At 38.7% G+C, this 13,217-nt stretch overlaps 1 protein-coding gene across 1 annotated transcript in view; it reads right to left on the minus strand.

Annotated features, from left to right (window-relative positions):
• Positions 1–235: 235 nt before the first annotated feature.
• The window catches only part of BNC2 (basonuclin zinc finger protein 2), a 235,648-nt gene continuing 222,666 nt past the window's right edge, over positions 236–13,217 (minus strand). The window contains exon 5 of the mRNA XM_074166453.1: positions 236–896. Coding sequence (XP_074022554.1) covers positions 236–896 — 661 coding nt within the window. The remainder of the gene's footprint in view (positions 897–13,217) is intronic.

Consider the following 13,217-nt stretch of genomic DNA (forward strand, 5'->3'; position numbering starts at 1 on the left):
ACCCCACCTTTTTGTTTCTAACCCGAAAAAAAATGAAAAAAAATAAACCAACAACCAACAAAGGGGAAAAAGCACCTGGTGTTTCTTTCTTTTGTTAAAAAAGAAAAGAAAAAGATTATATATATATGTATATTTATATATATATATATATATATATAAAGGGAGACTGTATATGGCAGTTCAGATGTAGTGGGCCCTCTCTGAGAGCTGGCATTATGCTGTGTCCATCCTTGAACTAATCTACTGAAGTGAAGGGAATGTTTTTATGCAGATTGGGGTTCTGACTGTGCCGGTTTCGGCTACGGACAGAGGAGAACATCATGTTGCACCCAGGGACTTTGCATTTGTGCATCTCTCGCAAGTGCACTGTTTTATAGTGCACTCTGAGGGTTCCCTTGTTGCTGTACATTTTGTGGCAAATGTTACACATTATCCCACCGTTGCTCACCGAAACACTGTTGAACATGAGGGATCCTGGGACATCGGTGCCCATCCCTACAGCTAAGGCAGGGGCATCTGCTTTGTGGGCAGATTCCCCGCTGTCACTTGCCCCATCGACGTCATCCAGGAGAATGCCCTCATCACTTCCTGCATCAGATTCTCTTGAGGAATGGATACTGCTGCTGGACTGGATGCTGGACGTGGTGCTCAGGTCTAGGACCATATAGTCTTCCGACATGCCCCTGCCATACCCATTCATATGGGAATCCTCAGTACCAGCAGGTGAGGAGGTGTCTTCCCTTATGTCGAGCCCCATCTGATGCTGAGTGCCATATATCTTCACCAAAAATTCATCACGGAGGTCCTTACTAAGAGAAGGCTGTGAGGTGTCCAGGCCCATGTCATCCAGTTCTTTGGTCAACAGTTTACGGTGCAGGTTTATGTTAGCACTGTGTCTGGGAAAGGAAAAGGGAAGGGAGAAAAGGGAAAATGTACAGTATTTCTGATTAACCATACAGTCATCAAGCACCAAATCCAAATTCTGATTTATCAATAATTTATCATGAAATATCCCCTATCCGTGTCTCTTGGAAAATTCAGTCTTCCTATAAGTGAACAAATTGCACCACAGAAGCCAAACAAAACAAGCAAATTACCCCTCCATATTGTTTTTCTTTTCAGCTACTGCTCCTCAAATTTAGTCCCCAGCAGCAGCTACAGCCCTTTTATTTGATATTTACAAAATAATAAATTGCACTAACAGAAAATGCAAAATGCTTTTCTTGGTCCCTGCTGGCCTTCCTAAAAGCCTTACTTCAAGAGAAAATATTATCAATATATGGAATATCTCTGTGTGTTTGTATCTATGTCTATCTCTAGATCCATATCCTTATATATTTATACATACACACATATAAATATATAATATATATACATACTCACATAACTGTGTAAGTGAAATATCGGAGGAGAAAAAAAATAAAGGTAACAATGATACATAGTCAGAGGTCCTGATTCTGATAATTTAATTCTGGTATAAAGGGATTCAGAATCGGGCCAAACTAAGATGGAGAAGACTTGAAGCGTTTAGGAGAACAAGTCTCTGAAATCTACATGTAAGCTTCTGAAAATCTTAGCCAAAGTCACTGGTTCTGTCCTTCTGGGAGGGCACTACCACTCCTCCTTGTATTCTTTCCAGTACTGCGTCTGATGCGATGCTGACTGACCCAAACAGTGTAATTTCCAGTAAAAAAAGCCTGCTAATGGCAATGAGAATTTTGCCCCAAATCAATCAAAACACTTAAGCGTGGGCTTTGGTTTAGGTGTGTGCTGAAGTCACTGTGGGTGCTTAAGAGTCACTGGAAAAGCTGTCACTGATGTCAGTGGTCTTTGGACCAGATCCCAAGAGCCATGGATTAAAATATTCTCAAGTGCTTTACAGGATCTGGGCCTTTGTTGTTCAAGAAATAAAGCTCTACATTTGCAAACAACGTAAGCCTTTGGGTTAGTAACTGTGTAAAACAGCCTATTAATTTAAATACTCCATTCTACTCTCCACTTTTGACATTGACTTTATTCATCCATTGCAGTAGAACCTCACTGATTTGCAGCAGTGTCAGGAAACCCTCTTTGAAAAACCGCATTTTCTGAATTAACAATGCAACGAACAAACATGACAGACATCAAAGACCTCTGACCACAGAACATGCTCGTTTTGTTGAAGTGCTTAATAATAAGAAATCAGTATAAAGTTTTCAGTATTAGAAAACTTTAGAGTTCAGTATTCAGAATGTGCACCATTGCTGAGGAAACAACAAATATTTATCCCATTTCTTTGGAGGGTGACTGGATTTTCAAGTCAGTAAAAAAAGAATTAGCGAAGTTCTACTGCGTAACATTCTTTGCAAGCTAAGGACCCAAACCCACAATTTACAACATGCAGACTCACCAGTCTGTCTGCCCATTATAAATTGCAGATCAGAGCCCGAATGTAGGAGGGAAAAGAAAGACGGCAGGGAGGGGGGAGGGGAGGGTGTGGAGCAGGGGGGAGATAGAGAGAAAGAGAGAGTTTTAACAAAGGAATACTCTAATTTGCAAAAAAGCACTAGGTATAAAACTGGCATGGGATGACATAACAATGATCAAATTTTTTACAGTCATTCAAGTCCTACAGTAACAAAAAAGGAAGAAGGGGAATAATAGCTATTAGCAATATTTCCTTATTGGAAGCTTTTGTTTTAAGAAACCCTTTGAAACATACCTCTCAACCAGCTGAAGTCCCAAACATGGTACAGCAATACAATGCAGATAAACAAGGAAAAACAAATGTAGGAAGATTAAATTGATGTGGAGTTAATTTCTGTAATTTTCTATCACTTTCCTTGTGATTCAGCTATCTGTTGTACATAACTTATGGGAATAATACAGAAAACAGCAATAGAAACAATCTGTCCCACTTACCTGCAAATGCAGGTAACTGTTCTCTGACACAAAACTGATACTGAACTGTAGTTTAATTGAATCATGTCTGCTCAGGATGAATTATTGCAGTAAGGGGGAGGTCTAGAAAGGAAAATTTCTCTCCTAATGAGTGACAGTTGAGAGGTATGGGCAAGGGTGGAAAAAAGTGGAGAGTATTCCTTGTTTTTCTCCCACATGGGAAATACTCCTTTCACACAAGCAAGTATAGCACCATTGCTTTTTTGAGGCGCAGAAGTGTAATTATGCATATCCCCACACTGCACTTAGGAAGGCTGAGCTTACCTTGTGATAAGATCAGCTTTCTAATCTTTTGCTAAATTGAGATCACAAAAGAGAGAGAGAGAGAGGAGAGGAGAAAAGAGAAAGAAAGGGGGGGGGGGAGGAGAGAGAGAGAGAACAAATTCACATTCCAATCCAGACATATCTGGTTTTTTTAATAAAAAAAAAAAAAAAAAAAAAAGAAAATAATATCTGAAACCAATTGAAACCAATAAAACAGACTTTAAAGAAAAGTCTTGACTGTGAAACTGGTTTTTGTCAGCTGTAATCTCACTTACAGTGTTGTTCTGATGGATACTGACTCAACCACACAATATGAAAAACATAAAGCAAATTAATCAAAGCATATTCACAGCATCCCCATTATCATCCACAAATGAGTTCTGAACGGATGCATGCAGTGTGCACATACATGAATGATAAGCAGTAGTCCTGACAGTCCCTTGCCTTCCTGGTGTCAGATGGTGTACAACTCCACGTAAAGTTGCTCAGTGCAATACAGGAAACGCTTACTGTGAAGGACTGTCCGCACTGACCACTGTTATTACATGACCATAAAAGCACATTTGTGCTTATCATCATAACGCTAACTGCAAACTACTCATAAAGTGCTATGTGTTTACTTCTTATGATTTCTCCCCCTCTCTCCCCTCCTCATTCCCCTGGTACGGGAATTTGCTGCAGTGTAGCAACTAGTCAGGATAACTGTAACTGTTGTTTCCACGCATTTGCGCTTAATATTTCCTTGCTGCTGAGAAAAACAGCTGCCTGGCATGCAGTGAAATAACTTCAGCATTTGCTGAATGAAGAGATAAGAATAAATTATCACGTTAAAGACGGGCTACTGAGCCCCAGACAGACAGAGGCCATTCTGAGAAAGACCTGTGTAAGGATGCAAACCCTGCTGATGCTCTGATAAGGAGAGATGCCTCCTTTATTCAATTCTCACTTACAGCAGTGGCAATCGGTAATCTAGTTAAAGTATGTACCAGCCCATAATATCTGTCAGGCAAACGATGTGCAGAAATGTGCGGACAAGTTCTGGCACTCTGCTCGGTAGTGTCCCTTTTCCGCTGTCAGCAGTACTGTTGGATTCTCCTAATATAATTACATTGACTTTTATTCAATTAAGTGCCATTCCTAGCCTTAAAAAAAAGCTACTTTATCAATTGATTCAGGTGTAATGCAATAATAAAGATGAACTCATAGCAGTGCATTAGCTCTGCTGTTCATAACTTCTGAACATAGGTTCATTCATAGCAGTCGATTTCCATTATGCAACCACAGTTCAAAAGAATTGATTCTTCTACATTCATTTCTTAATCTATTTCACTTGTGTTTAATACTCTCCCTAAATATCATATGCAAAAATATTCTGTTAGGTATGAGAGGAGCAACTTGTCAGAAAAGGTTCATTTATTTGGACACTGAAGTTTTGAAATCTTATGACAAAACCGAAGTCACAGAGGCTAAAACCTTGTCAGAATTAAGAATACCGTGTGCTGAAGCTACTAGCAACACACATTTCCAGTAGCTGAACAATATTTGGCATAGGAAGGAAGGAAAAGTATGTGTCACAGACACACCACTCGAGTGCTTGGAGCCTGACCCTGCACCTTTCCTGTCTGCTACGCAACCAAACGTAGCACTAAGCCCTGCGGCACAGACCAAGTAGCCTGTGCAGGGCGCTGCTTGAACAGTGCCCTGCAGAAAGAAGGCGTTTCTCAGGGCTGACAGCAGGAATCACAAAGTTTCTTTGGGAAAAGATGACAAAAGAGTTCTGTGTAGGAGGAACATGACCACATATGTAAGGTTGGCTACAAATAAGCAAAAAAAAAAAAAAAAAAAAGGAATTAAGAAAGAAGAATATGGATAAAGGCAGAATAGAAAGAGAAGCGGTACAGACCAGGAAGTTTAAAAAGGGAGATGCTCTGGGAAAAGGCAAGCACTGGCAATCGCCAAATAGAATAGGGTTGAGTTTAGGGGCAGAAATGAAGCATGATTTGCTATGAAGACTATTATCCAGGTGAAAAGGCAGAAAAGTATGTGGCTGACAACCTGTACTCTGACAACAACTGTCAGACAACAGCTGCTAACAACAGTCACAGAGACATGAGAAGAAAAAAGTAGCATTACAAATATTGGCTAAGCCCATACTATCTTTTGTCTTGACAATCTTAAACTATTTCTTTGCTCCTCTCATCCAATACTGATCTTCTTGCTGTTTTTCTTGGGAAATGTACTCAGCCATCTTAAATCGCTCCAGTAGTTCCTAGACCCTCTTTCCATACCAAATTGAAGTATTCCATCTTAATTCAACTCTTTCTCCCTTGCTTTGCCACTCCCAAATCCAAGCAGTCCTGTACCAGCCCTCAGCCCATGCTAGCCACCCTGTCTTCTGTTCACCTGCTCCTCCCCATGGCGTCTGCAGTTTCTTGCTTCAGCTGTTCTGTTCCCTGATGTGACTTAAAATGCTGCTACCCCTTCCTCTTCTGAATACTGCTCCCAGGTATGCGTAACCCCTGTTCCCAGGGTAAGGTGAGGCACAGCTTGGGCAGAGTGATTTATGCCGGTGCAGGAACACTGCTATCATACAGGTGGAAAATCATGGAGCAAGATATGCCAAAAACGGCTGAGCTTCAGCTTTCCATGGCTCCATTTGCCATGTGTGCCAAAGAATGTCCACACATCCGTTTAGCTCTGTACTACACATCGTGTGGCCTCACAAATGAAAAGAGTATTTTTCTAAGATGTTTTGAGATGTAGCTTCTTGAGGCAAGGAGTTTTAGCAAAGTCTGGTTTATTTTCGGAGGCCCAGAATGCCCAATTGCTCCACATAATTAACATTCTTCTTTCAAGTTACTAGTCATGAATTTGACATATGATGAGCAAAAGTGTGCAAAAGTCCTCACCAGAGTGAATTCAGCCTTCTGAATTCAATTTTACAGACAGATCAAGTGCTGCAGTAATAAGGATAATGATAATGATGATACACATGAAATCTGTGGTTGCGGCAAAGTGGCAAGGGTATCTCACCTCCCAGTTCACCACTGCCCTTTCAGACAGGAGTTTCAGTAGCAGCACAACACAAGAGTGCTACGGCAATTACAGCAGCTCTCTGACTGTCAGCACGATCCCACTGGTGGTAGTATTTTCCTTCCCTTGTGAAGTTCACGGAAGTATTCTTCCATAATTAGAATTCATTGTCAGTTCCACCCCACCTACTACTAGCAACCTCTTCTAGTGAGAGATGCACTATGCATCAACAGAAGAAAGGGTGTTATAAGCCTAGGAAATATGGTCAATTAAACGTACATGCCATTTACACAGATCATAAATCCAGATCGGGTTCTCTGCAGCAGTTTCTTTCTACACTTGTCAATGACTCTGATTTTGTTAATTTACTATCCATTTGTTGGAAAGAAAAATGTAATGGCCGCTTTATTTTAGTTTATTTTTATTTAGTCAGTCTTTTCACTTCTTTTTGAAGTGAGTGAGGAGGAATTTATCAGAGAGTACAATTTCTCCTGGCATAGAAGTTGGCATGAATTGTATTCATGACTCAAGGCCAACTTTGGATGCACCTATGGCTGCAGTCCTATCTGCACTAGGACAAACCTCATTTTTGATGCACACAGCAGAGTTAGGGAATTTGGATGATAAAGAGTACTCTATTTAAAATCAAGTATTATACAGAGCACAAAACAAACTGCATGAAAAATTGGGTTGAATGTGCTGTTCACAGGTGAAGGCAGGGCAGGTTGTTGAAAATGAAACATAAAGCATTATTTTCTTAATTTTAATTTTTAAAATTTTCTTACTTTTAATTCTTAATTGTCTTAATTAGCAAGACAAAAATATGATTACACTTAAATATTATGGGGATGAGAGTAAAAGAAAGTGAGAATGATACAGCAGCCAAATTGTTTGGGCACTCAGTTAGGGACTAATGAAATTTGTTTTCCAGTTTCTGATGCAGTCAGACAGAAAGGCCAAGCCAACCAATGTCCCAGTTAAATGTACTAGCTATTGGCCTCTTGCTCCTCCTTCGCTGACTATAAGAAACAAAGTTCCCTGATGCAAATCACACTCAAACATCAAAGCATACTGTATTGTTCATTAAAATTCTAAAATTAATAATGTCAACATTTCCAGTTGCATCCTGCAAAATACTTTCTTCCTACGTTTCCAAATAAAACAATATCCCAATCTCCTATATTTCAATGTTCTGAAAAGGCAGTTTCTCGCAAATACATGATTTGCCAAAGTAATACCACCTAGTCCTATCATTGTAACTCAGCGAAGAAATCACACACAGAAGGTCACAGCAGGGGGCCATCAGTCTTTGGGCAGCTTTGCCTAAAGATACAGTAAGTGATCCCAACATTAAGTAATACAATAAAATTATATTTGGAGACTTAATGCATTAAAAGTCAACATTAAATTATTTTCTATTACATTTTATTCTTTCCAAGTAAAACTAGATTTTTAAAAATTTTTTTTAAAGAAGATAGAAGCTAATATTGGGTTATGAAACCTGAAACCACATAATCTTCAGCAGTTTGAAGAAGGTTCTATTAAAAAATCAAAGACCAGGACACATTTGTCCAGTGGTTTATGTACAGATTGGCAAACCTCTATTACAGTTAGATATAGAGGTAGCCACTCCAGTTGTACAGGCCCCATGCAAACTATCCTGCTGCTATACTTAGTTTAAAACTAAGCTCTGTCTGTCTGGTTTAAAATCTCATAAACAATGAAACTTCCATTATTCCTTCCATGAGACTTTTTCCACACCTATCTTCAGCTCAGTATTCAGCCTATGTTTATACCTATAATGAGATGTTAAAGTAAAGTTCTCTTTGTTTCTCTTCACCTCAAAGACTGTCAATTAAGATTTATGGTTTTGTTTAAAAATCTCACATTATCTTAATTCCTAACACAACTTGCTAATACTGCAAAGTATTGCAGTCTTACCTCAATTTCATGATCCTTTCCTGCTTATTTAAGTATGAAACTCACAGAAAGGCTCTGTATATGTGAACATAACAAAAAGTAAACCCAGAATCTTATGCTTTCACAGAACGTCTGCAGACTGAAAGTGCTGAGTTTCATGCAGCCAAAATCAAAGAACCAGAAAGTAAGACTCTGGCTAAATATAACAATGTACATATTTATGAGAAAAGATATGGCCTTAATTCTGATATTTCTTCAAGAAGGAAGCAGCAATCATTTTCCCCATTTACTTAAGAGAATCAACAATAAAACAGTTCCTGGAATGTAATTAGTAATGTAAACCATTAAAGAAATTATTTTCTCAGTTACTGTTCTAATTTTGCCACTCCCTCAGCAGTCTTTGATACAGGTTGGTGGTTTGGTTTTTTTTCAATTAAAAAGAAAAAAATAAATCCATAAATCTAAGTGAAGACAATAAACATTTGAAATCCCCTGATCTGACCTAAATTATAAAATTCACGTGTATCTGACTGGGGCCAAGGTTTCAGTCTGTGTGCTAGCACTTCCATGTGTCTGATCGTGTTTAGTTTGCCTCTAACTGTAAGGGGGAAAGCAGGGATAGGGGCTAGACTTTAGAACATTGAGTAAAGACAAAATACTGTACTACCCAATGAAACCATGGCATTTCTACATGAACAGTTTGGGTATTAACATCAGTTCTTGAGGCTTTAAATTGCATAGAATCTGAAAAATATTAACCTTTCATAGGAAGAATATCCAAAAGGTAAAATACAGTTCAGCACCTATTAAAAAAAGTAAAAAAACAGTGCTTATTAAATGCAGGAAATAAAGGACAAGCAAGTTCTTGCAAATTAAAGATGTGGAGCCCAGTCATTTCAATCCCTTTCAATATGAAACAAATCACTCACACTGGTCACGGAGACAGCTCCCTCTACACTCAAATTATTCACTTGAAGATAAGCTCCCATCAAACTCTTTAGGGGTTTAACTAATTTACTGCACAGATACGGCACGTCTGTTGTAATAACAGGTAGGATGTATTGGGGTCGACCATTTATCAGAATTAGACTTCTTTTTTCAATTCGCAGTGAATTATGCTGCCTACACTGCTCCTCTTTCTCAGAGCTTCCCATCCCCTTACGGCCCCTAATGTGGCAGGCAAACAAAATTGACAGTCTCATCTTGTCAACAAGGGGTGATTCTCCTGAGAAGCCATTTAACTTTGCAGAGGAAGCAATGTATTAATGTGCCTGTCCCAGGAATGTTAATCATCTTCAAGCTCCCTCTAACTTTGACATGAACGAAATCACCAAATTTGTTTACTAAATGAATCGTAATATGCTAATAAGAGAGCATGACATATATGGTAAAGCCAAACAGATGGTTTGTTTACTCCACTTTGCAACTGTATAAATGTTGTAACTCTGAAGATGTTAGTGAGAATTATTGGTTTGTTGGCAGTGGCAAACATGCCTTTTGCATACTTAATCCACAGTTAGAGTCAGAAAACAATTTGTCATCGCTGTGGAATGCATAAAAAATGTTAATACCAAGATGGCATTTGGGGAGGCAAGAGAGCCGACTGTGTGAGCTAATACTCAGGTTAAATGTGGAACAGATATCTGATGGTAATATTTGCTACCAAATAATTTTTAATGTAAAATCTGACAGGTTCAGGATTCTTGAAAGGCCCAATAATTCAGTACATACCTGTTGAGGTGTTTAGTGAGACGGTCCTTACGGTGTGAACAGAATTACACTTTCACAACAGCTGTGTGTGCTCAGAGGCATCGAGGTCATGTCGCACTCTTAATATATTACTATTGTTGTCCATTAAAGATCAAAAGATATTACAAACAAAAAGCACAACCACTGGCGTACTTGCCAAAGTTACTCAGAAACAATCAAAATTGTGTTGCAACACTTCAACCTCTCGCTTTACTAGCTGCCTGGAAGCAAAACAGACTTATTACAAAATAGCCAGCACTCTTGTCTAATATCCGGACTGGTTGAGAAAGTTTAGAATAAAAAGATTTATCTGACAGAATATTTCCTACGTGAACTAACTTGGTGTAATAAAGTTACACGCACGAGAAGGTCATCATTGTATGACAAAGTCCTTCAACAGAAATTACAGATGTTCAGCACCATCGACAAACAGTCCAGCTGCCATAAACTGTTTCTATAATCTACACATGCTCTACGGAAAAATTTATCCCTGTGCAGGCGATTCACACAGGGCCCTGCATGGCAGTCATGCATTAGGTCTTCCTCTCCTGTGTGTTGAGGTACTTTGCTGGTCCTTCACACAAGGTGTACGTTCCCTTAAGAGGTACTGAGGCGACATCCAGGTAGAATCTCCTTGCCAAACTACATGAATTAACATTTCTTTTCAAACCTAAATCATCTAAATGTTACACGATCCAAGTTTTGTAATCAGAAGTTTTAATCTCTCATTTTATTTTACTGTTACAATAGTCATGTAAGATGTGATAAATTTGCAAGATTTTATGCAAACAGTCCCTTCAGCTCAGCATCCCACTCATGAATTTTACTCAGTTTCAAGTTTCAGTAACTGCACACAAGATAAAACTCACCCAGAACAGCTAGCTTTCCCCAATTCTACTTCGAGACCAATTCTTTTCTCCCAGATACTGATCCATAGCAACACACTATCTCATTATTTGCTTAGAAGGTTCATAGACTCTTTGCTGATTGCATTATAAGTTCAAATTCATAAAAAACTCTCAGATCCAGGGATAGTTTTGTACGATTTCAGGTTCCACAGCAAACACATAAACCATTTCTTTCGATCACAACGCAATGGTAATTTTCATTCCCACTGCTTTGTTTGTCTAAAAATGCTGGTTTTATTTATATAATGCCAGAGGAACTGTGAAACTAAATACGATGTGGCACTTCAACAGGGTTTCTCTATTAGTAATTTTCAATTACTAAATAAGTACCCCTTTCAGGTCAACTGATAGCTGATTATCCTATAACCTCCCTTCACTGACGCCCCAACTCTTCAGTAATTTCAATCCTCTGAGATTCTTCCATACATACCATTGTCAGCGGTTATTAAATTCTTAACTTTTTACCCATCCACAAGAGACTGTGCAAAGATATCTAAGGGAAGTATGAGTTCAGCTTGCTGTCCAAGGATTATTTTGGAAGAAACATTAGCGGCCGTCCCAGCCTGGCGCTTATATCTCATTTGAAACATCTACTCATTCCTGACCAACAAAGAAAATTTCAATAAAGTACTTTTACTGGTTTAACAGCAGTGAGCTCCTGGGATTGTCAAAGTGCTCAGTCTTTTCCGAGGAGAGAAGGAATCAGCAGCTCAAATATAATTAACCTTCTATTCTCAATGCAAACTGCCACGCACAGGAGCTCTGCAGTCTATTAGTGAAGTTATAACGGCCAACAGGCAGAGGCAAAATTGGTCAAAAAGTTGGCTGCTGCTGTCATATTTTTAGAATTATGATTAATGACACTAATAATGTGGATGATTACTGATATGTGTATCTCCTGCAGTTTATCATATTGCACTGGCTGCCTACGTCCACAATAAACATGATGCTATCATTTACCTCTTTATTGAAGGCAATCCTTCTCTTGAAGGAGCACATTCTAATTACTTTGTAATGTTTTATGTCTTAAACATTTTGCAGCTCTGGACCTTGCCAACTGCTTCATGTCTACCATTGATTAATTACAGAATGTTTAATCAAAATTTAGAACCTAATGCAGTCATTTATGAGTGTGCTGCAGTGCCAAGATAGTTAGGCTGCCGTCCCAAGCTTGGAGAATGCTGGGTTCAAAATTAAATCCCAGAAATGTGGAAGATGCCAAAGATTTTACCTTGAGTGATTTGAGTTTAAAATCTTACTTCGGTTGATGAATGACAGGCACCCACCCAAAATGAGAGGTCTTTCTTGTGCGTGTTTGTACGCTTGCATGTTCCTTTTTTAAATGTCTTCATTTTTCCCTTTATGCTATTGTGTCTGCAGTAGATTCTCAGCTCCTTTACAAGCCTTCCATGCTGCTACAGCTCTTGCAAACACCAGTCAAGAGAGTGTAGTTTTGAAGTGGTTAAACAAGTGAAAAATAATTTGCAGGGACAAATACATAAGTTTTTTTTTAATGTGGATTTTTATGGTACTGTCATACAACCATTCACCGTTGAAGTTAAGTGTTTTTTTAATACCATTACTGAACTGCTGAAATGGATGCTAATATAGCTTGGAGTGCTAATGTCAAATACTGGTAATAAAAAAGACAGACTGCTGAATGAAATAATTTCAAGTAAAAAATAGAACAAAAGTGCTCTCACTCTCACTCTCCACTTTTATTGAATTGGGACTGACTGAGCCAATTGCTTTAGAAGTCTGTAAAACACAATTACTAGTGAGCTGACTGACCCGGCAGTGCCCCTTCTGTGACAGAACAGACTAAAAAGGCTGCAGAACTAGTGCTGCTCCCCTATCTGGCTATCAGACCTGAGATCCGTCCAGCGCAGGATCTGTTATCCTTCCTGCCAGGGCCTGCCTCCTCCCCTCATGAAATCTTGATTCTCAGCCTTGCATAATATATCATCTGTGTGCATCTTCTTCTTGAAACAAGAGCTCATTTACCTTTTCTAAGCATGAATCCAAGTATTTCTATCCATTATATTCTTAGATCTTTATCTACCAACAAAGTTATATATAGGTCTTTCCTTTAGTACATGCATCCACAGACACACACACACATATACATGTTTGGGCTATTTTTATTTCCACATTTTTGTGCGTTAGACACAAAAATACAATGTAAGATTTATGGGCAGCAAAATTAACTATGTCCCGATTGTATTTTCAGTTGTAAGTGGCTGCAGTGTAATTGCTTTTTTATTTTGGCATAACAAAGAAAAGGAGAGAGAGAGGGAGAGAGAGGGAGGAAGAGGGAAAGAAAGGAAAAAAATGTATTGAACTGGAAGTGGGAAACACTTTTCCCTAGTTAATAAAATAAGCAATAAAGTTTGTAAAGCACTA

Source organism: Numenius arquata, chromosome Z, assembly GCF_964106895.1.
Source record: "Numenius arquata chromosome Z, bNumArq3.hap1.1, whole genome shotgun sequence".
NCBI lineage: Eukaryota > Metazoa > Chordata > Aves > Charadriiformes > Scolopacidae > Numenius > Numenius arquata.